Source organism: Oncorhynchus kisutch, linkage group LG1 (genome assembly GCF_002021735.2).
Source record: "Oncorhynchus kisutch isolate 150728-3 linkage group LG1, Okis_V2, whole genome shotgun sequence".
NCBI lineage: Eukaryota > Metazoa > Chordata > Actinopteri > Salmoniformes > Salmonidae > Oncorhynchus > Oncorhynchus kisutch.
Window position 1 is genome coordinate 65,705,187 of NC_034174.2, and position 24,371 is coordinate 65,729,557.

At 41.9% G+C, this 24,371-nt stretch overlaps 2 protein-coding genes across 6 annotated transcripts; both read left to right on the top strand.

Annotated features, from left to right (window-relative positions):
* Window positions 1-2,111: 2,111 nt before the first annotated feature.
* LOC109889190 (SWI/SNF-related matrix-associated actin-dependent regulator of chromatin subfamily E member 1) lies at window positions 2,112-10,657 on the top strand. Of its 5 annotated transcripts, none has more exons than XM_020480451.2 (11): window positions 2,112-2,312; window positions 3,383-3,436; window positions 3,777-3,829; window positions 4,349-4,453; window positions 5,342-5,422; window positions 5,756-5,887; window positions 6,092-6,263; window positions 7,728-7,900; window positions 8,134-8,235; window positions 8,900-9,140; window positions 9,364-10,657. In XM_020480451.2, the coding sequence occupies exons 2-11, from the start codon at window positions 3,430-3,432 to the stop codon at window positions 9,585-9,587; spliced, it is 1,290 nt and encodes a 429-aa protein (XP_020336040.1). In that variant the 5' UTR covers window positions 2,112-2,312; window positions 3,383-3,429; the 3' UTR covers window positions 9,588-10,657. The 5 variants fall into 5 exon arrangements, 3 of the variants coding, with proteins under 3 accessions (XP_020336040.1, XP_031686063.1, XP_020336023.1); XR_004210794.1 differs by having other exon boundaries at window positions 2,145-2,312; window positions 8,134-8,260; XM_020480434.2 differs by lacking the exon at window positions 2,112-2,312 and adding an exon at window positions 2,527-2,630.
* A 6,240-nt stretch (window positions 10,658-16,897) lies between these two features.
* On the top strand, window positions 16,898-23,346 carry LOC109894309 (C-C chemokine receptor type 7-like). Its single transcript, XM_020487752.2, has 4 exons — window positions 16,898-17,093; window positions 20,917-20,963; window positions 21,352-21,776; window positions 22,354-23,346. Exons 1-4 carry the CDS (start codon window positions 17,078-17,080, stop codon window positions 23,006-23,008), a joined length of 1,143 nt encoding a protein of 380 aa, XP_020343341.2. The 5' UTR covers window positions 16,898-17,077; the 3' UTR covers window positions 23,009-23,346.
* Window positions 23,347-24,371: the final 1,025 nt, after the last annotated feature.

Below are 24,371 nucleotides of genomic sequence, written 5' to 3' on the forward strand. Positions count from 1 at the left end.
TGTACAGATGAACCATGGTACCTTCAGGTGTATGTAAATTGCTCCCAAGGATGAACCAGACTTGTGGAATTCTACAATCTTGGCTGATTTCTTTTGATTTGCCCATGATGTCAAGCAAAGAGGCACTGAGTTTGAAGGTAGGCCTTGAAATACATCCACAGGGACACCTCCAATTGACTCAAATTATGTCAATTAGCCCATCAGAAGCTTCTAAAGCCATGACATAATTTTCTGGAATTTTCCAAGCTGTTTAAAGGCACAGTCAACTTAGTGTATGTAAACTTCTGACCCACTGGAATTGTGATACAGTGAATTATACGTGAAATAATCTGTCGGGAAAACAATTGTTGGAAAAATTACTTGTGTCATGCACAAAGTAGATGTCCCAACTGACTTGCCAAAACTATAGTTTGTTAACATGAAATTTGTGGAGTGGTTGAAAAACAAGTTTTAATGACTCCAACATAAGTGTAGGTAAACTTCCGACTTCAACTGTATCTCCCTGGAATATTACATAATTTATGCAACAGCATACAAAACATTTTTGGACACGAAGGTAGTACAGCTGTCCTTCGTAGGAAAATGTTGTCTTCAAAGTCTGGCATTCTTTGGATTTATGGTGCTTTCAAGACAACTGGGAACTTGGGAAAAAAAACAAGGTTGAATCATGATGACATCATTGATCTCCGGTCATAGCTCTAGAAAAATGCCAGAGTTCCCGACTTACAATTCCGAGTTGGATAACCGTTCAACACACAACATACTTCTCATTCGTTTTTTTCCCAAATTCCCAGTTGTCTTGAACTCACTGAAGTCAAGTTTTCGCTGTTCTGAGTTAATAGTTGTTTTGAGCGCAGCACCAATCATGCTTCATTGACAGCATGGCCAATGTTGAATGTTTACCATTTTAAACTTGGAAAAGAGACACTTAATCCCAGATTTGGGACCACACAGCCACTTCGCTGAATAGCAAGCTAGTGATTGCTTTGCAATGCTTTCAGTTAGCCACTGTCACTGATTCCTTCCCAACCACTCATTGTTGAATTTGCGATTTCCAACTTGTGTAATGTTTATGTCCAATGGCCGTTGACCTTGAGCCTTCTTGGATCGACACTTCTAATGTAACTCTATGGCAGCACCCAAGGATCTTGAATTTTAGAGGTCTACCCTTAGACTTGGTGGTGACGTACTGTCCTCACGAGTGACAGAACACTGAACTAATCATGGTGCAACTAGAGAACATTACCAACACCTACGCTCTGTATTTTCTGCTAGCACTCCCACCACAGAAAGCATTTAGCTAGGCTGAAACACCTGTATTTTGGAGCTGCCTTACTCAAGAAAGCAAAAAAGGGACCGTGTTTGTATGCGACTTTATTGACTCAATAATTATTATTTTTATGTCTTACATTGTCTGCAAACTGATATGTCACACGTATTAATGCCAAAATAACATGCAAAAAAGGTAAGCCCCACCTGCCCTGAATGACAGGTCACCACTGCTAACAATAAAGAAGATACAAATGGACCAGCCTTGGCTTTTCTCAAAACCCTTTTTTTTGTCAGTGATGCAGAATGAATGCAGCTAAATTTCATGCTTGGGTGAGATAATAAAAAAAAATGGTGCATTTTTATCACATGGAATTTGAAGCTAAGGATAATAGCTCTTTGCAAGCAATGGAATATGAAAATGTATGGTCAGAATGAATTAGCAAGATGCATTCTTCTGCCATAAGCAGCAGCAGCTCAACCTTGGATCAGTGCACCGATGACAAGACCTGTCATCATGTAACTGCAGCAGCATAGTTCAATTAGTGCAGTTTATATGGGTTATGTATAAATTATAAATTGTCAATGAATTCTTGCAATGTCCTCCTTATTGTATGTTCATGTTCATCACTGATTCATTCATAGTTCACTATGTTGGACCCGTGTGTATTCAGAAAATGTTATTCCAATCCCACATCAGTAATTGGTTAATTATGAATTTGATAGTCTCAAATTCAGTATTATAATGCAAAATCATCACAAATGTGTATTCATTACGTGGCAATTATTTTAGTAATAGATTGATTGAAAAATGTTAGCAATTAAATTAGATGATTCAATTTAGAGTAGGCTAGCCTTGGGGTGTAATGCAAACATGATGCCCTTAACAGAGGCGAAAGGAATAGTTCTGGAAAATTCGACTGAAATCTGTGTGAACCCCATATCATTTATTTATTTCATTTTGAGAACTGTTTCTGCTAGCTAGCTAACTAAACCTGAATCTAGCCACACACACACACTGGTGGGGGACAAAGGATTTTGGGGTGAGTTTGCTGGCCATTACTTTCACTTGCTTGCTATGTGAACAAACCAAAATATGAAAAGCAATAATATTCATGAATTGATTTATGTTGAATCGTCTTTCAATTGTATGTCAAGAATTTATGTAAAATGCCACTTTTGTTTGAATAACAGATTTACAGATGCATGCAAGGTGATGATGTGACTATATTGTGACAGCTCTAGCTAGAAAATAGCGCTTATTCATATATAGCGTATGAGGTAGTGGCTATCAAGCTAGCATGGTGCTTGCTAAATTCTCTGATCCAAGGTTTTCCACTGCTAAATCCACATCCAAAACGGTTCGGGTATAGTCACTGTTAATCTGCTGTTTTACCGCCTCAAATCAAAATCAAATGGTTTCAGTGACAGCTAGATAGCTAACGTTAGATTGCTTTAATCTGAATGCTTAGTGGCTAGCTAATGCGAGCTACCTGACAACGTATGCGGAGTATCAAATACAATATTCTGTATTTTAGCTATGGTTAAATAATTTAAACTGCAGATTATTCGCCTTCTCCACAAGTTAGCAAACTAACTGATTGTGTTATCTACGTTTACATACTCATCATCTATTGATCAGATGGTCCAAGTTAGCCAGCTGGCTAGCTATAGCTAGTAGCTGCATACTACTAATGAAGTAGTTAGCTCAACGTTACTAGCCTCGCTAGCTAGCACAGCTGGGTGTCAGCCAACTACGCAAGATGACAGCGCCTTATTTTTCAGCAAATGCAAATGCATTTACATTTATCTGATTTATTTGCGTATGTGCAATTATAAGCAAATGCCATTCCAAATAGTGTAAGCGATGTTTTTGGACGCGAACAGCTTGCTAGTAGTCACATCAAACCTCTGTCATGTTCATGCCTGTCCACTGACACTGTTGTGATGTTGCACATACGTCGCCTGACATCATTTTGGCACCAACATCTCTTTTGTTCTCCCTCTCAAGCTATTAACTTTATTTTCTATTCAATTGTAGAAGTACTGTAATAACAAATGAAGTTAATGAAACACCTAAATGCTTTCCCCCATTATAATGTGTTTATTACAGACCCAAATGACTGGAATAAACTGATACAATTCTTCCTCTCTGCCAAGATGTCAAGTAAGAAATTGTTTGCAATTATACAAGTTTAGCCATCAGATAATTAAAATATGAGTACTTCTGTTAGGTCTCTGACAAAGCTGGGCAACTATGGCTACAAAAGTTATCACAATAAAATAAATGTAGTTTCTGCATGAAATATTAGTTTCTGGTAGGATATATGATTTCCATGTATTATAATTGATAGGTTAATAATTATCCGTCATGTATTTGCTGAGAGGGAAATAGAAAAATCACACAATTCAGATCTACCTTGAAAGGATTGATTTAATCAACATTGAGAGATGTAAAAGGGTCCCTTTGCCTTGATTTTAACATCTGACTTTTTCTTTCATAACAGAAAGAGAAAGAGAAAGGCCATATGCCCCTCCCCCTCCCCCAGCCCCTACAACAGTAAGTATTTCTGATGGCACATGGGAAGCCTTTTGGAAAGGGATGTCCAGTAATAACATTCATGCCATCTATTATCTTTCAATGTTAACTTGCTACTGTCCATTTTGAGAGGCACACATTTTTGGGGGCTAACTTGTTTTTAAAAGTGGAATCCATTTGGCCAATTAATACGGTATACCCTGCAGATAGTCCCTGTTACCGCAGTAGAATTGGTCAATGCAATAAGCTTTGCAGTCTCAGATAATAAGCTCCACTCCCTAAGATGTGAGGTACCATATACAACATACTGTAGACTACACATTCTTTTCCTTACAAACAACACTAATGTAAAGATAGCATTGCTGTCTTGATTTATCCTTCTTGTTGGTTTAGAATGAGTGCAAGTCTTTTTCAGTAGATTTTTGTTACAGCTTTTCAACATTCATGTTTTCGCCAGTTTTTTCATTGATTTTGTCATGCTTTACCCCATTATTTTATGTCATTTCTCATCTGTGTTTCCGTCTCATTTGTTTCCATCAGCAATTGCCCAACACCCCTGGGTTTGTGGGGTACAACCCCTACAGCCATCTGGCTTACAACAACTACAGGCTGGGAGGGACAACAAGCAACAACAGTCGGGCAACGGTAGGAATAACGACGTAGAGAAAACATCGGGATGAAAACGCCAGACACAGAAGGAAACTAACATCAATATTTAAAATAACCATCTAGTTGGATTGAAACAGCCTAATCTAGCTTGCTTAGTGAAACTCAGTAATAACGTATATGCAGATATAAGCTATAACAGCTCTTGACAACTTTGCTCTTTGGCTTTGTTTAGAAATAGTACTTTTTCCAGGGCTTATAAGGGCAGACATTCTTGAACAGACAGACACGATGATTCGTCTAACCCATTCCATTACCAAGGCTTTCTGAGATGTATGCCATCCCAACGCTCCTCTTGCTGCCTTCATCATACTAGTGCAGACTGGCCAAGTGTCCATCTGTGTGTATTCAAAATTGCTCGATCCTGCCCTTCAAAGTCTGCATTGCTGACAGCCATGCTAAGTAACCCATGCCATCAGTGTTGCCATGGCATTATAGACCCAATGCTTGGCATGGGTTTCGGGCTGCTATGGGAATAATACAGTCGCTGCATGTAAGCTGTGGTTGGCACTCGGATTCTAATAATGGCATCATGTCACGCAGTGTGCAAATCTCAGCTTTAGGGAGATTTTGTATTTTCTTCAATCAGTGTTACTCAATCATAGTCTCCGTGTGACTTTTGTGCACTGGCTGGGCTCAAACAGGCTTTAATTAAATGAAGGTGATTGGACTGAGGGTGTTGTAGTTTGATTTTTACATATACTTTGTTTAAGGTTGGATGATTAACTATGCGGATGCATATTTTCCTGCAGGGTGGTTCTCAGTCGAGACTTTGCATAGTTTCAAATTGTATGACTAGACATTTTTAGCACCTGTTGGTGTCCTAACTTTGACTTTGAATCTAATAAGTGCCTTTTTATTTCCCAGAATTCTTCAGGAATAAACATTCCAAAGCCACCCAAGCCACCAGACAAGCCGTTGATGCCATACATGCGATATAGTCGCAAGGTAAGTTGTCTCCACGTAACATTACCTAAACCCAAACTGCTCCATCGTGCACACCATTGCAAGACATATTAAAATACTGTACTATACCCTTACAACATGCAACACTTTAGCCAGGGTTAGGGACGAGCACTCTTAATGTACACTGCACATCATCTGCCTGTCCATGGAGGTAGGTGTGAACTGTGAAACTAGACATACAGCAGCCTAGCCATTAAGAGCACTACAGACAGACTATGGGATATCTCCCTGGAGATGGAGTTTAAACACGGCCTCCATAGGTTTATGACCTATCTGCTTAGAGATAATGAGCCCCTGTCTGGTTCTCATCACCAGGTTTGGGATCAAGTAAAAGCCTCCAATCCTGATCTGAAGCTATGGGAAATTGGGAAGATAATCGGTGGCATGTGGAGGGACCTCACTGATGAGGAGAAACAGGATTACTTGAATGATTACGAAGCAGAGAAGGTTGGTTTGTTTTACCGGGGTGTTTATTTACGGGGTTGTTACGGGTGACCAGTAACGAGTGTCTCCAGCAGTTGTCAGAAGGGTCCCTCCAGTCATCATTCCTTCCTTTGTAAAAAAATAAATACTGAGTAACTTTTCTTCAATGTTGAATAGTTTGTTTTGCATTGAAGGGGCACATGTCACATCTTTGTCTCTCCTCTACAGATTGAGTACAATGAGAGCATGAAGGCCTACCACAACTCTCCAGCCTACCTGGCTTACGTCAACGCTAAGAGCCGCGCCGAAGCCGCTCTGGAGGAGGAAAGCCGACAGCGCCAGTCTCGTCTCGACAAGGGTGAACCGTACATGAGTATCCAGCCAGCAGATGACCCAGATGGTAAGACGCTCTCAGCACTACTAGTATTACCATGTCAGTCACACTCTGGTTCCCACACCATGGTTCAGCAACATGTGACATCACCTTGGTGTCAATTTCTATCCCTACACTACCTCTTCGTGTTTGTCACACTTGCTACTTCACCTTATAGGCCACACTCCATTTCAGTTCTGTAGTATGTCTGGGCCCTGTATTTGAGATCAATGGCTTCACTGAGTTCCAGTAAGATGCAAGTCAACGCACATCACATAGAAACATACATCAAAACTGGACTTCCGAATTACACCCTATAGGAAATGATGCTTGTCTCGTATCGAGCTGGATAATGGTATACAGAAAATGGATAAAAAATCTTGTGGTAATTGGAAACACCCAAGATATAAAAATGTGATAGTTAGTATCCCTATGGATTCATTTCTCAACAAGCTGTACATAGATTTGCCACATCAGTTGCTTCATAGATGCAGAGAATGGGGAGAGTCTGAACAAATTGTTCCGTTGGAGAAAAAGCACAAAAAAAAAATCATAAGTGAGGATCAACCGATGGAACAGGGCGTTGGATGAAGATGATCATTTTTCGAATGACGTCTTTCTCCACCATAAAATGTACGATGTTATTATGAAGCCAAAATTGTATTTCTTGCTCCCAAATGCACAGACAATCAAATGCACCATCTTACCCCCACTGCGATTTTCAAAGGGTAGCATCCTTCACAGACTTCAAATGAAAGAGGTGTTTGACTACTACAATAAATCACTTTATTTATTTACTCACTGCAGTTTGGGATTTTGTTTGTCAGTTGAATGACTTTTGGCCCAACGTGGAATGAATGAATTCTCCATGTGTTCAATAAGAAGTTGACCTTATTAAAGAGACAATTTCTTCTCCTACATTTATGACTTACTTTGATGTTAGTGTTATAGAGGACAGCTTCATTTGACTGGATTTAAAAGAATAGTGTCATGCACTTAGAGCTTGGATGTTCCCTTAGTTTTCGCAATATCCTCTACTTTTTCTGGGAAATAATAAGAGCATGAGCGCCAGTAAAAACCACTAAGACGTTTATGGAGTAAATGAGGAAGGTTTTTCAGAGTTAGAGAGAGAGAGAGAAAGATGTATCTTTAACTACCCACCCACACATGAATATCAATACCATTCACCACAACAATGTTGAAACCTCCTTTGCAAATGTGTATATTCAAGTATATTCATACAACAAACATGCAAACAGCCAAATATGCAGACATTTCCTACTGCTATAAATGATTTAACCAAACGTAGGTATGTCAATGTTAAGCTATGTCCGATTAAGATATGCCAGATCAGATTTCTTTCCTGAGGCCGACCACATCTATACTTATTGGGTGGGATCTCTCCGCTCTTTCCCCATTGACAGTTGTGTTCATTGAGCTCCAATAGACACATAGCACCCGCCACATGCCTTTTCCCATTCCCCTTCCCAGATTACGACGATGGATTCTCCATGAAGCACTCGGCTGCCGCCCGTTTCCAGCGCAACCACCGCCTGATCAGCGAGATCCTGAGCGAGAGCGTGGTCCCCGACGTGCGCTCCGTCGTCACTACCGCCCGCATGCAGGTCTTAAAACGGCAGGTCCAGTCTCTTATGGTGCACCAGGTACGCTACGCTGGGTCTGTCAGTCTTCAGTCAGTCTTCTATCAGTCTTCCTACAGAAATACAGATGTTACTCTACTTAGCACTATTAAGTTGGATGTTCCCAGTCATGGTGTTATTGTCATGGTAACCTGGATATCAAATCCTTTCTTCTTATTTGATAATTGAGGAATCATTAAAAACAGGTAATCAGTCCGGTAAATTGGCAGGTCTCTCTCTGTGTGTCTGGTCCACAGAGGAAGCTGGAGGCGGAGCTACTTCAGATTGAAGACCGCCACCAGGACAAGAAAAGGAAATTCATTGATGCCACAGAGTCTTTCACCAGCGAGCTGAAAAGGGTATGGAATCATCATCCAGGAACATGTACGCAATCCATTATGTTGCACATAGTAAATATTACAGTGTTGTCCTCAGACCAGTTCTGCATTGTAGAGATCCCCAGCTGCTAACTTTATCCATGTGTCCTGGCTAACATGCGGCGTCATCACTTAGAATTTGTAGACTGATTCGTTGCAGTTCTGAATCCAGATACTGCACTGGATAGTGAATGCACTGTGTAGTCCATACCCCAGGTGGCGCCATTTACTTAGAGTCCAACTACTTCCTCTATGCTTCACAATGGGCAATTCAATTAAATAAAATGATTGAAAGGGGAATATTTTGTAAGTTGTACAACTGAATGCGTTCAACTGAAATGTGTCTTCCGCATTTAACCCAACCCCTCTGAATTAGAGAGGTGTGGAGGGCTGCCTTCATTGACATCCATGGCGCCCAGGGAACAGTGGGTTAACTGCCTTGCAATGTAGTATCATTGTAGAGGAAATAGGAACTGTGTCAAATCTGATCAAGGTGGCAACATTAATCACGGTGTACTCACTAATCACAGTCCATGTTACTAATCACAGTTGCACAGGTGTGAGATTGATTGTGAGATTAAGAGCATTAATCCCCAGAATGAATCCCCCGGTGGGGAGACTCAACATATTGCCACTCTGTGCCCAGCTGTGTTGTATGAAAGTGGAGGTAGACATGGAGAAGATATCTGCAGAGGTCGCTGCGGCAGAGGATGCATCCCGCAGGCGTATGTCGGAGCGGGAGAAGGAGGCGTCCACGTCCTCTTGCCTGGAGGAGGAGGGGAAACCAGTTGGCCCGTCAAATGGCAGCAAGAGCCAGCAGGAGTCTTTCAGTGACAGCAGCAACAAGGAGAGAGAGGAGACTGAACCCAGCCCCATGGATACTGGTGGTGAGGCCCAACAGTATTAATCACTAAACCGTATGGTCTTTTAATGTATGGTTCTGGTCAGGTTCTGGTCAGGTCCCCTGAGTTAGGTATTCTCTCTTCGGTAGATGCTTATTTTGGAAGATTGTCTGCTGAGCGCATGTTACAATGTTAATTTCACATTTTAAACTACATTGGTCCAAACGTGTTTGCTGTCTCCTAATATTTCCTGCTTTCTTGGTTATAGAGAAGTCAAAGGCCTCGGAGGAGTCGACGGCTCGTCCTGCCAGTGAGGTTGAGGAGGGGGCGCCGTCAGAGGACAAGGAGAGTGTTCCAGAAGGGGTGATGGAGGAGGGCACCAGTGACAGTAACACAGGGTCGGAAACCACCTCTGCCGTGACGGAGGACGCCCCGCCCAGCGAGCCAGCAGCCTCAGAGGGGCCGAGCAGGGCACGCCCTACCGCCCACTGAGGTTTCGACCTATGACCTTTGGGCCGAGAAATGTCCATGATGCATCACTCCATCTCTACAGTCACACTCTGATGATAAACACATTGCACATTAGTATCTATGTGAACAAAAGCTGTGTTTAGATGGGTTTTTATTTCTGCTAGGAAGTTTTATGCAATTGGTTGAATCTTCAGAGCTCTGTTGGCAGGGTCAAAATAGACCTGCTGTCAATTTGCAAAGCGCTTCAAGTCCTCAAAGCAAAGCAATTATCCCAACTAAAGTGAATTGAGTCACTAAATTGAGTCACAATAAAGCCCACGTGAATTCACCGTAATTCCATCACAGACCGCAGTGCCAGTCAAAAGCAACCATCCATCACCTGTCACTATATCAAAACATATCTCCTGTCTTATTCTATGGTACTATATCTGGCAGACACCAGATCTTACCAATTGAGGCTGGTTGTAAAAACTGTCACAAAAAATGAGTTGTTCAATGTTTAATTACTTGTTCTTTGGAGTGTAATGTTGCTTTCAATGTTATTTTTGCATGGTGTCGCAACTCCTCTAATGGGAGAGTTTGCTTTAGTAGCGGAGGGAGTGGGGCGACTCCTCTGCCCAATATTCTTTAATGTTTACTCTAAGTATCAGTATTAAGTGACAGTATTGTCTCAGGAGTTAATAGAAATAAGTAGTTGTTTTCATTATTTATTATTATTCTTGTGTATTGCGAGTCCTGGGCCCAGTCCATCCGTCCACCAACCTGTTGTAATGCCACGAGTTCATCCATTCTGTACAGTTTTACCAGTCAGTGTTCCAAAGTCTGCTAGCTCTCAATCAAATCAAAAGCGGTATGCTTAGAACAACCTTTCAGTGTTATGTTATTATGACCAGTAGTACAATGTTCAACCCAGAACAAACTCTGAAATGTTAATATGCAATGTAATAAGCAGTGTTGCAAGGTTTGCGTGAACGTGAGTGGTTTTCCATCTCATCCTAAAGCAACTTGAAGAGCAGAGTGAGTCATCAACATACTGTCTTAAAAATCGATTTTGTTGGACATATTTATACCAATAAACTTTTCTACCCTGACATGGAGTTGTTGACGATAGGTTTGTTTTCAATGTCTCACGCATTGTGTATAGAATGGTAATCATTTAAGGTGGCGTGTTTGTTCATATTAACAATTATTCCCACACTCAGGCTGAGGTGACAGAGGATAATTCTATGTTGGAATTAAAATCAAATCAAACGTATTTGTCACATACACGTGTTTATCAGATGTTATTGCGGGTGTAGTGAAATGCTTGTGTTTACAGCTCCAACAGTGCAGTAATATCTAATGGTAAGATCTAGCCATTTCACAACAATACACACACATCTAAAGGGATGGAATTAAGAATATATAAATATTTGGACGAGCAATGTCAGAGCGGTTCATTATATACAGTTGGAAGTGGGAAGTTTACATACACATTAGCCAAGTACATTTAAACTCCGTTTTTCACAATTACTGACATTTAATCCTACAAAAAATTCCCTGTCTTAGGTCAGTTAGGATCACCACTTTATTTTAAGGATGTAAAATGTCAGAATAATAGTAGATATAATTATTTATTTCAGCCTTTATTTCTTTCATCACATTCCCAGTGGGTCATAAGTTTACATACACTCAATTAGTATTTGGTAGCATTGCCTTTAAATGGTTTAGCTTGGGTCAAACGTTTTGGGTCGCCTTCCACAAGCTTCCCACAATAAGTTGGGTGAATTTTGGCCCATTCCCCCTGACAGAGCTGGTGTAACTGAGTCAGGTTTGTAGGCCTCCTTGCTCGCACACACTTTTTCAGTTCTGCCCAAATTGTTTCTATGGGATTGAGGCCAGATCGTTGTGATGGCCACTCCAATACCTTGACTTTGTTGTCCTTAAGCCATTTTGCCACAACTTTGGAAATATGCTTGGGGTCATTGTCCATCTGGAAGACCCATCTGCGACCAAGCTTTAACTTCCTGACTGATGTCTTGAGATGTTGAATCAATATATCCACATAATTTTCCTACCTCATGATGCCATCTATTTTGTGAAGTGCACCAGTCCCTCCTGCAGCAAAGCACCCCCACAACATGATGCTGCCACCCCCTGTGCTTCACGTTTGGGATGGTGTTCTTCGGCTTGCAAGCCTCCCCCTTTTCCACCAATCATAACGATGGTCATTATGGCCAAAGAGTTCTATTTTTGTTTAATCAGACCAGAGGACATTTCTCCAAAAAGTACGATCTTTGTCCCCATGTTCGGTTGCAAACCCTAGTCTGGCTTTTTTATGGCGGTTTTGGAGCAGTGACTTCTTCCTTGTTGAGCGACCTTTCAGGATATGTTGATATAGGACTCGTTTTTACTGTGGATATAGATACCTTTGTACATGTTTCCTCCAGCATCTTCACAAGGTCCTTGTGTTGTTCTGGGATTGATTTGTACTTTTCGCTACAAAGTACATTCATCTCTAGGAGACAGAACGCGTCTCCTTCCTGAGTGGTATAACGGCTGCGTGGTCCCATGGTGTTTATACTTGCATACTATTGTTTGTAATAGATGAATATGGTACTTTCAGGCGTATGGAAATTGCTCCCAAGGATGAAGCAGATTTTTTTTCTGAGGTCTTGGCTGATTTCTTTTGATTTTCCCATGATGTCAAGCAAAGAGGCACTGAGTTTGAAGGTAGGCCTTGAAATACATCCACAGGAACACCTCTGATTGACTCAAATTATATCAATTAGCCTATCAGAAGCTTCTAAAACCATGACATCCTTTTCTGGAATTTTCCAAGCTGTTTAAAGGCGCAGTCAACTTAGTGTATGTAAACTTCTGACCCACTGGAATTGTGATACAGTGAATTATAAGTGAAATAATCTGTCTGTAAAGAATTGTTGGAAAAATTATTTGTGTCATGCACAATGTAGATGTCCTAACCGACTTGCCAAAACTATAGTTTGTTAACAAGAAATTTGTGGAGTGCTTGAAAAACGAGTTTTAATGACTCCAACCTAAGTGTATGTAAACTTCCGACTTCAACTGTACATATGAGATGAGTAATGCAAAATATGTAAACATTATTAAAGTGACAAGTGTTACATTATTAAAGTGGCCAGTGATTCCATGTCTATTTATATAGGGAAGCAGCCTCTAATGGGCTAGTGACGCTTATTTAACAGTATTTAACCGTCTGATGGCCTTGAGAAAGAAATTGTTTGTCAGTCTCTCGGTCCCAGCGTTGATTCACCTGTACTGACCTCACCTTCTAGATGATAGCGGGGTGAACAGGCAGTGGCTCGGGTGGTTGTTGTCCTTGATTATTTTTTTGGCCTTCCTGTGACATCGGGTGCTGTAGGTGTCCTGGAGGGCAGGTAGTTTTCCCCCGTTGATGCTTTGGGCAGACTGCACCACCCTCTGGAGAGCCCTGCGGTTGTGGGCTGTGCAGTTGCCGTACCTGGCGGTGATACAGCCCAACAGGATGTTCTCAATTGTGCATCTTTAAAAGTTTGTGAGGGTTTTAGGTGCCAAGCCAAATTTCTTCAGCCTCCTGTTTCTTCAGCCTTCTCAACCTGAGGTTGAAGAGGTGCTGTTGCGCCTTCTTCACCACACTGTGTGTGTGGGTGCACCATTTCAGTTTGTCAGTGATGTGTACGCAGAGGAATTTAAAGCTATCCACCTTCTCCACTGCGGTGCTGTCGATGTGGATAGGGGGGTGCTCCCTCTGCTGTTTCCTGAAGACCACAATCAGCTCCTTTGTTTTGTTGACGTTGGGTGAGAGGTTATTTTGCTGGCACCACATTCCCAGGGCCCTGACCTCCTCCCTATAGGCTGTGTTGTCATTGTTGATAATTACGTCTACTACTGTTGTGTCGTCTGCAAACGTGATGATTGTGGCCTCCTGAGTGGCGTAGTGGTCTAAGGCAGGTAGAAGATAAACAGAGAGACCGGTAGAATATAAACTGATAAAGGTACAGCTACAATCTGTGTCACTAGAGATTCTGGGTTCGAGTCCAGGCTCTGTTGCAGCCGGCCGCGACCAGGAGACCCATGGGGCGTCGCACAATTGGCCCAGCGTCGTTAGGGGAGGGTTTGGCTGGCAGGGATGTCCTTGTCCCATCGTGCACTAGTGACTCCTGTGGCGGGCAGGGTGCAGTGCATTTTGACATGGTCACCAGGTGTATGGTGTTTCCTCCAACACATTGGTGTGGCTGGCTTCCAGGTTAAGTGGGCATTGTGTTAAAAAGGAGTGCGGTTGGGTTGCGTTTCGGGGGATGTACGGCTCTTGACCCTCCCCACTCCTGAGTCTGTATGGAAGTTGCAGCGATGAGACAAGACTGTAACTACCAATTGGATACCACGAAATTGGGGAGAAGAAGGGGGTAAACAAAAAACTTGATGATTGAGTTGGAGGTGTGCATGGCCATGAAGTCATGGTTGCACAGGGTGTACAGGAGGGGGCTGAGCAGGCATCCTTGTGGGGCCCCAGTGTTGAGTATCAGCAAGGTGGAGGTGTTTTTTTCCTACCTTCACCACCTGGGAGCGGCCTGTCAGGAAGTCCAGGACCCAGTTGCACAGGGCGGGGTTCAGACCCAAGGCCTCAAGCTTAATGATGAGCTTGGAGGGTACATAGGTATTCCTCTTGTCCAGATGGGATAGGGCAGTGTGCAGTTTGATGGCGATTGCATTTTCTCTGTAAAAAAATTATTGGTAAAAAAATTGAAGTGGGTCTAGGGTGTCAGGCAAGGTAGAGGTGATCCTTGACTGGTCTCTCAATACACTTAATGATGACAGAAGTGAGTGCTACAGGGCAATAGTCATTTAGTTCAGTTACCTTTGCTTTCTTGGGTACAGGTAAAATGGTGGACATCTTAAAGCATGTGGACATGTAGACTGGAATAGGGAGAGATTGAATATGTCCGTAAATACTCCAGCCAGCTGGTCTACAAATGCTCTGAGGACTCGGCTAGGGATGCCGTCTGGGTCGGCAGCTTAAATGTCACTTACGTAGGTCCACGGAAGGGAACCCACAGTCCTTGGTAGCGGGCCGAGTCGGTGGCACTGTGTTATCCAACAGCTTATCATACACAATCTACGGCACCCAATACTGATCACAGATTTGATACTATTTGTTAAAGATGTGGTCCACTGGTCTGTGTCCTCTGATCTGCAAGGTACAAGGAAGTGGGTTTCCTGTTTTCAATATTGCACCACTCTTTCCAGCTGTCTTAGTAGTGTTATCATTTGTAGTTAACATTTTAACCAACAGTATTTATATTGTATTGACATGATGTGAGCAAAAGAGACAGGTAGAAGATAAACAGATAAGAGAGACCGGTAGAATATAAACTGATAAAGGTACAGCTACAGTCGTCTTCCTGCTAGCCCCCTTTAAAAAACGTCTGTCACTTTTGCAGCTAGATACCATGTGCAGGAACCATACCAGCAGCCCCATATCATTTTAATTAGTAGAAAAGACATTCTCATTCAAATCAACATCCATGATGGATGGGCCGGTGACCTATTGAGTTTACCCATGAGTGTTCCAGTCAAATTGTTGCAGCTCATAATTGTCCGTTATAATAATTATATTTCTATGATCAGCCTTTTGCAATAGTGATGAGATTTGTCACAGCTTTACCTTAGGTGCAGAGATGCAGTCGTCCCTCTGCAGCAGTCACCTGTTGCACAGAATTGTGGTTAGTGTTTCTTTGCTGGGTTCTTTTCCTGAGCGCCTTGAAAACTCAAAGCCGCAACCGCACAGGCAGACAGGTGTGCAGCTTGTGCAGAGTTGATGGAAAGTAGGGGAGAATAAGACTGAACGTGCCCTTTACTGACCAAGATAAACCAAGACAGCAGTGGAACTGCCACCACTGCCTAAACAAAAGTGTTGTGGTGGTAAACACAATGACAAACGTATACTGTATGAGTATTGGTGAAAGGGACATTTGGAGAAATTACTGAGACTTTTGTGTAAATCACTTATTTGTCGAAGTTGTCAAAGGGGACATGAAGAAACATTAGCATATCTATATTATTTTGGATTAGACACGCATGAAGCGTTGACTGTAATGAGTCTATCTCACCTTAGAAGTACATATCAGCCATTTGCTCTGGGAGGCCTGTTTTGTAGCTGTTGGTTTGGCAAACACCCAGAATTGGTATAAGACACCTAAAAATAGTCTCTTCAATGCATGAGGTTTACAGAATGAGCATCGCTCTTGTTTGTTACTTACTTGTGCAGTATTTGTTTTTTAGTTATATTTGTACTTTTATTCTAGCTAAATGTAACTCAAAGTGGGTTATTTGCTATGCTAAAGATTTCATTTTAATACAGACTTTGTAATACAGCCTTTTTTCATCCAACATATTAGTACACTCTTAGAAAAAAAAGGTGAACCTAAAAGGGTTCTTTGTTTGTTCCCATATGAGAACCCTTTGAGTAACCCTTTTTGGTTCCAGGTTGAACCCCTTTGGTCTCAGAGGGTTCTAAACGGAACCCAAAATAGTTCTACCTGGAGCCAAAAAGGGTTCTACCTGGAACCAAAAGGGGTTCTCCTATGGGGACAGTCGAATAACCCTTTTGGAACCCTTTTTCTAAGAGTACATACAGTACATGTATTGTAATGATAAGCAGTATGCCCTGTTTGACCCAGACACGGAGCTTTTCCTTACCTTCATCCCTGCTCCACCTGAAAGTACAGGCAGGTGTGGGGATAAGCTGCAGACAATAGAAAATAGTAGACAAAAGTTTTTAAAAATACAATTAAAATCAATGTCTAATGGCTTTTAATCCAACATCAGCTGTAAACTCAGTCGGAGATGGCATGACCAATTTCATCAACATCTAAGCCTATTGTTAAGTAATGGGGTTGTAATGGCGAGATGAGAAACCAAGTCTATACCGATTTAGGACCTATATATTGTATGAACCGATGTAGCCCATTCTTCACTGTGGACTACAAAAATAAGCCTCAACAGCACAAGCGTAATGGTGTTATCTTTCTAGTGACTGTGTGTTGAAAATAGAACAGACAATACATTTTCCCTCAACCACTGTGGTCACTGAGATCTTTGTGTCTGAGTGTCTGTGCTGAACAACATGAACAATAATTTCCTCTCATAGCGTGCAATAGCTGTATGCAACAGTTCAACACGAATGTTCAATAGGTAGTAAATCACCAACTACAAGCAGTTCTATCTCTCTGTACTGTCATAGATTATACCTCAAATTGTTCATTTGTCAATTTCCTGCACACTCCTGCACAATGCGTAAAACCAACAACATTTGCATTCACTCTCATTCCTAATCATTGTTTTTTACAAGACACCGAGAGAGTAACTATGATCCAGGGGCCCTTTTTTTTTTTTGTATAGTTCAAAGGAGAAACTAGCGCCTCACACAGCCTCATCTAGACTTGCGGGCTGTCTCTCTACTTTCACAACCTGTGTACTGAACGAAAGCGCAGTAGTAACTCTCAATCAACATGACCGCTGTCAAAGGTGAGAAGATCATTCAATGTTTCATACAATTTCATAACTGTGGAAAAGTGATTTGAACCTCTTAAATAGTTGATTATTCATAGGATATTAGCTCTACTGTGGGGCAAGTTTAGCAAAACAGTGTGTCCAGTCAATTGCTGCATGCATGTAGACAATAAAATACGAAAATAGAAAATAGTAAATGTGCTTCCGTTAGGTGAACATAGTGTATGTGATGTAGGGTGCTAAGATGGAAAGGCTGATAACAAGCCATACAGCTGTATAGCTACAGTAGGCTGTGATCATTAAATTGAGCTTCTACTTCTTATTAACACAACATCTGTGAATCGCTGACATCTGCTGCCCTTGTTTAATTAATGTTTAGGGAGAGTGTTAATTCACTTTTTAAGTGTTTCAAATCAATTGAGTATAGAAATACTGAAACTGGAACCAGGTTTGTAAGACTGAGATGGTTGCAGGTACAGCCCCAGTTCACTCATGATATGTTTTGTAACCGAGTCACTTCTGTTTTGACGGATTGAGAATTTCCAGTTTTCTGATCATGAGATTTCTTTTATATATATATATATATATATATATTTTATTTCACCTTTATTTAACCAGGAAGGCCAGTTGAGAACAAGTTCTCATTTACACCTGCGACCTGGACAAGATAATGCAAAACAGTGCGGCAAAAACAACACAGAGTTACACATAAACAAACGTACAGTCAATAACACAGTAGTGTGTGTGTGTGCAAATGGAGGTAGGCAATAAATAGGCCATAGAGGCGAAATAATTACAATTTAGCATTAACACTGGAGTGAGATGTGCAGATGATGTTGTGCAAGTAGAAATACTGGGGTGCAAAAGAGCAAGAGGATAAATAACAATATGGGGATGAGGTAGTTGGATGTGCTATTTACAGATTGGCCGTGTACAGGTACAGTGATCGGTAAGCTGCTCTGACAGCTGATGCATAAAGTTAGAGAGGGCGATATAAGACTCCAGCTTCAGAGATTTTAGCTATTCGTTCCAGTCATTGGCAGCAGAGAACTGGAAGGAAAGGTGGCCAAAGTAAGTGTTGGCTTTCAGTTGTGTCACTTCCAGTTGCTGCAGGGGGTGCTAAGATGTTGGCCCGGGTAGTGGTAGCCAGGTGGAAAGCATAGCCAGCCGTGGAAAAATGCTTATTGAAATGATCGATTATCATAGATTTATCAGTGGTGACAGTGTTTCCTATCCTCAGTGCAGTGGGCAGCTGGGAGGAGGTGCTCTTATTCTCCATGGACTTTACAGGGTCCCAAAACGATTTGGAATTAGAGCTACAGGAAGCAGATTTCTGTTTGAAAAAGCTAGCCTTAGCTTTCCTGACTGACTGAGTATATTGGTTCCTGACTTCCCTGAAAAGTTGCATATCGCAGGGGCTATTCGATGCTAATGCAGAACATCACAGGATGTTTTTGTACTGGTCAAGGGCAGTCAAAGTCTGGGGTGAACCAAGGCCTATATCTGTTCTTAGTTCTACATTTTTTGAATGGAGCATGCTTATTTAAGATGGAGAGGAAAGCACTTTGAAGAGCATTCAGGCATCCTCTACTGCCGGGATGAGGTCAATATCCTTCCAGGATACCCGGGCCAGGTTGATTAGAAAGGCCTGCTCGCTGAAGTGTTTTAGGGAGCGTTTGACAGTGATGAGTGGAGGTCGTTTGACCGCGGACCCATTACGCACGCAGGCAGTGAGGCAGTGATCGCTGAGATCCTGGTTGAAGACAGCAGAGGTGTATTTAGAGGGCAAGTCTGTCAGGATGATATCTAAGAGGGTGCCCATGGTTACGGATTTAGGGTTGTAACTGGTAGGTTCCTTGATAATTTGTGTGAGATTGAGGGCATCTCACTTAGATTGTAGGATGGCCGGGGTGTTAAACTTGTCCCAGTTTAGGTCACCTAACAGTACAAACTCTGAAGATAGATGGGGGGTGATCAATGTCTTGGGCACAGATGGGGGTCTATAACAAGCAGCAATGGTGAGAGACTTGTGTCTGGAAAGATGGATTTTTAAAAGTAGAAGCTAGAATTGTTTTGGCACAGACCTGGATAGCATGACAGAACTCTGCAGGCTTTCTCTGCAGTAGATTGCATCTCCGCCCCTTTGGCAGTTCTATCTTATCCGAAGAAAAAAAATAGTTAGGGACTCTCATTCCCTAATGAGGTAGCTTTCCTAAGCCAGGATTCAGACACGGGTAGGACATCCAGGTTGGCGGAATGTGCTGAAGCAGTGAATAAAACAAATTTAGAGGGGAGGCTTCTAATGTTAACATGAACAATGTTCAGCTAGCAGGCCGGGATAGCAGGCTAGCAGATGGGCCTCAGGGGGACAAAGGGGTATTTTTGATCGTGTTTTTTGTTTGTTTGTTTCTTTTTCCCTCTTTAGAAAAATGATATTTTTAATGCTTTTCATATTTGGGTTGGTGCATCCCCTTCTGTTACCACCAGATGTCCTTGCTATGTCTATGTTGCACACTGGACAACAGGGCTCCTCAATTACATTCATCCGTGTGAATATTTTTCATTGGGTGAATGGTCACAGGTCCAGAACATAGTTATAAAAGATTTGCACACTGCAAATTAATTGCAGAAATCCCAAACACTTTGAGCTGATTTCCTGGTGATTTCCTGGTGATTTTCTGGTGATTTTCTGGTGTTTTATGTCCAACAACAAACACTATGTTCAGAAAACCTGGGGGGCCAAATAAAATCACCTGTGGGATGAATTTGGCCTATTGGCCACTTATTGAGGAACCCTGCAGTACAAGCTAAATACCGAACAGTTGAGACAACTCAAATGTATTATTGACACTTAGAAAAACAATTTATGCTAATGACAAGGGACATCAACTCCTACGTGTCATCATAAGTGACGTGTCTTGAACTCTTTCCAAAGTTTGTTCTTATACAGTGGCTTGGCATAGTATTTACCACCTTCACATTGTTCCTATTTCGTAACATTACAACCTGGAATTAAAAATAGATGTTTTGGGTGTTTCTATCATTTGATTTAAACATGCCTACCACTTTGAAGATGCAAAATAATTTTTGGGGTGAAACGACCAAGAAATAAGACAAACTGAAAACTTCAGCGTGCGATACTATTCATCCCCCCAAAGTCAATAGTTTGTAGAACCACCTTTTGCAACAATTACAGCTGCAAGTTCCTTGGGGTATGTCTCTATAAGCTTGGCACATCTAGCCACTGGGATTTTTGCCCATTATTCAAAGCAAAACTCCTCCAGCTCCTTCAACCTTGATCTGTACTTCTCCACAACTTTGTCCCTGACTTGTTTGGCGAGCTCCTTGGTCTTCGTGGTGCCGCTTGGTAGTGCTCCTTGCTTTGTGGTGTTGCAGACTCTGGGGCCTTTCAGAATAGGTGTATATATATATGCTGAGATCATGTGACAGATCATGGGACACAGATTACACACAAGTGGACTTTATTTAACTAACTATGTGACTTCTGAATGTAATTGGTTGCACCAGATCTTATTTAGGGGCTTCATAGCAAAGGGGGTGAATATATTTGCATGCACCACTTTTCCATTTTTAAGAATTTTTTGAAACAAGTAATTTTTTTAAATTTCACTTCACCAATTTGGACTATTCTGTGTATGTCCATTACATGAAATACAAATACAAGTCTATTTAAAGTACAGGTTGTAATGTAACAAAATAGGAAAAACGCCAAGGGGGATAAATACTTTTGCCAGGCACTGTAGTCAACTAACATATCAGTCTATTTATCGATCAACTGATACTCAAGAGCTTTAACCACACCTTATCTGATTTTCAGATACACAAATCTTAGTACCAGCTCTGCTGATCTGGACCTACTTTGAGGTAAGAACCATGTATGAACAGTCTTTAGTATACCATATATTACAATATAATTTGTATGAAGTATTAATAGTCTTTTGATATAATTTTTTTTGACAATCAATTAACTGATATCTTTATAACTCTAACACAATCTACCCACAGAAACGCACAAACACTACACTGGTACTAACCACAGTCTTTCATTCGAGAGCATACTGTATAGCACATCTTCCTCTCAGGAAGTGGTATACTCATCTGTACATTGTGTCTGCTTTATTTTGGACCCAGTTCCCTGAACCTGAACACTAATCTATTTGAATGACATTTTATTAGAATTCAAGGCATATGATTACACCAGTCAATCATCAATTATCCTGATTTACAGTATGTCCCATTGTCTTTTTTTCAGACTTGCTTCTCTCAGAGTGAAAAAATGACTACAGAGTTCATCACTGATTACACTGATTACCCCACAGACAAGACTGACTTGGATTATGATCATTGGACCCAGCAATGCCAGAAGGAATCCAACCGCCACTTCCGCTCCTGGTTCATGCCCACCTTCTACTCCCTCATCTGCTTCCTCGGTCTGGTCGGTAACATCCTGGTGATCGGTACCTACGTCTACTTCAACCGGCTGAAGACCGGGACCGATGTGTTCCTGCTCAGCCTGTCCGTCGCCGACCTGCTGTTTGTCGTGTCGCTGCCCCTCTGGGCGACCAACTCCATGACGGAATGGGTGCTGGGGCTGTTCATCTGCAAGGCCATGCATACCATCTATAAGGTCAGCTTCTACAGCGGCATGTTCCTCCTCGCGTCAATCAGCGTGGACAGGTACGTTACTGCAAATGAGAAAGCGTTCTCAAAGACTAACCTGGTTAAATAAAAGCCTGATCGAAACGTGTTGCAGTGTGCGTCCTGCTGTGACCTAATAGGCTGATCTGCTCCTATCTCTGCTGTGACCTAATAGGCTGATCTGCTCCTATCTCTGCTGGGACCTAATAGGCTGATCTGCTCCTATCTCTGCTGGGACCTAATAGGCTGCTCCTATCTCTGCTGTGACCTAATAGGCTGATCTGCTCCTATCTCTGCTGTGACCAAATAAGCTGATCTGCTCTTATCTCTGCTGTGACCAAATAAGCTGATCTGCTCCTATCTCTGCTGTGACCAAATAAGCTGATCTGCTCCTATCTCTGCTGTGACCAAATAAGCTGATCTGCTCCTATCTCTGCTGTGACCAAATAAGCTGATCTGCTCTTATCTCTGCTGTGACCAAATAAGCTGATCTGCTCTTATCTCTGCTGTGACCGAATAGGCTGATCTGCTTTATCTCTGTAAATATTTGTATATGGTTCACTAAAGTATTATATGAGCCTGCTATATAAAGCCTACTTTGTCATTTTTCCGACAGGTACTTCGCCATCTCCAAGGCCGTCTCTGCCCACCGCCACCGCTCCATGGCAGTGTTCATTAGCAAGGTGACCTCTGTGGTCATCTGGGTGATGGCGCTGGTCTTTTCTGTGCCCGAGATGTCCTACACCAACATCAGCAACAAGACCTGCACCCCCTACACCGCCGGCTCAGACCAGGTGCGCGTGGCCATCCAGGTGAGCCAGATGGTCTTGGGGTTCGTTCTGCCGCTCCTAATCATGGCCTTTTGTTACGGCGCCATTGTGAAGACCCTGTGCCAGGCCCGGAGCTTTGAGAAGAACAAGGCCATCAAGGTGATCTTCACTTTGGTGGCGGTTTTCCTGCTCTGCCAGGTGCCCTATAATCTGGTACTGCTGCTGACCACTCTCGACGCGGCTAAGGGGGGCAGCAAGGACTGCCTCTATGACAACAGCCTCCTCTACGCCGCTGACATCACCCAGTGCCTGGCTTTCCTGAGGTGCTGCCTCAACCCCTTTGTGTATGCGCTCATCGGGGTGAAGTTCCGCCGCGACCTCCTGAAGCTGCTGAAGGATCTGGGCTGTATGAGCCAGGAGAGATTTTTCCAGTACACCTGCGGCAAGAGGAGCTCAGCGGCCGCCATGGAAACAGAGACCACAACCACTTTCTCCCCCTAAAGCTGCCAATGCTGCCTAATCTGTCAGCCTTTTCAACATGGACAAGATATTGTACACAGCCTATGTTTATTTCTGACTATATTTAAATAGTTTTTTTGTAAGTGTTCTATAGGTCACTGAAAAGGTCTAAAGGACATGCATGCTTAAATTATCAGGCAGCTTACTTGTCGCCACTAGGTATTGATTTAGATCAAGTCTGTACCATTCCATTTTTTCCTGTTATAGAGCTGCCAGTGGAGGACTAGCACTGTAAATACTCAATGTCTTTGTATTATTTCTGTGTTGTTTTGAGTCTTATTTCCGAAGTCTAGTAAATAAATAAGAATTTTAAAAAGGTGTGCTCTGGTCTCATTTGACCACTTGTTCAACAACTCACATGAAAAAAGACTAAAGTATACTATGGTATAAATACTGTAGTGTTTTTGTGGTATACACTGCAGTGTTTTTGCATACTTTACTGTAGTATTTACAGTTAACTATAGTATAAATACTGAAGTAAAAAAAAATGTATCTACTATAGTAATTAATTCAGTGTTTCTGCGTATTGTACTTTACTGTAGTGTTTCTGCAGACTAGTATACTGTAGTATTTACTGTAGTGTTTTTGAAGACTATACTGTAGTAATATTACTGTTTTTGCAGACATGGTGTTTTTGTTTTACTATCTTTGAAATAGAAGTGGAGGCTTTCTCCTTCAAGAAACTTACTGGAGAAATATTAAAACAGAACATTTTTCATAACCTGTAAGTAGGTAGGACTGGGGTCAGAACAGCTAGTTCGGTGCTTCTGCTCTTTTCAATAACCTGAAGGGAAATTAATATATGGTCTATACTTGGCATGTATGTTTCTCACTTATGGGTGGCACAAATTGCGATACAGGGGAGAGGAATGGGCAGGGTATATGCAAATTAAACACGGCAGTGTTTAATATAGTAAAATAAGTAGTGTTTTTGTGGACTGTAGTGTTTTTACTGACATTGCTGTAGTATTTACTACAGTGCTTCTTTTGCAGTTAATACTGTAGTATTTACTATATACTACAACATTCTATATTAAGTACTACACATGATCGAGGGATTCTACAGTGTGGTATAGTATTCTACAGCAGCGGTAGACAACCCTGGTCCTGTAGGGCCACAGGCACTTCATGTTTCTGGTTTAACTGACCTGGAAGACCAGGTGTGTTGAATTTAGGCAGTCACTGAACTGATTAACAGTATACTGCAGTCTACTATAGAATTATATAGCAAGTACTGTAGTATTCCATAGTAAACTGTAGTATTTTTTTCATGTGGGAACCCTACGTCTAGGCTATTTGACATGTTAGATTTCAACCAATTTACAGTACCTTGCTTCAATATGGG

Bases quoted from the DNA above. Each gene is read 5' to 3' on its own strand.
- LOC109894309 (XM_020487752.2), top strand. The intron at 20,964-21,351 runs GTAAGAACCATG...TCTTTTTTTCAG, and splicing joins TGATCTGGACCTACTTTGAG to ACTTGCTTCTCTCAGAGTGA. The intron at 21,777-22,353 runs GTACGTTACTGC...TTTTTCCGACAG, and splicing joins GCGTCAATCAGCGTGGACAG to GTACTTCGCCATCTCCAAGG.
- LOC109889190 (XM_031830203.1), top strand. From the start codon at position 3,328: ATGAAGTTAATGAAACACCTAAATGCTTTCCCCCATTATAATGTGTTT. The intron at 3,830-4,348 runs GTAAGTATTTCT...TGTTTCCATCAG, and splicing joins CTCCCCCAGCCCCTACAACA to CAATTGCCCAACACCCCTGG. The intron at 8,236-8,899 runs GTATGGAATCAT...CTCTGTGCCCAG, and splicing joins TCACCAGCGAGCTGAAAAGG to CTGTGTTGTATGAAAGTGGA.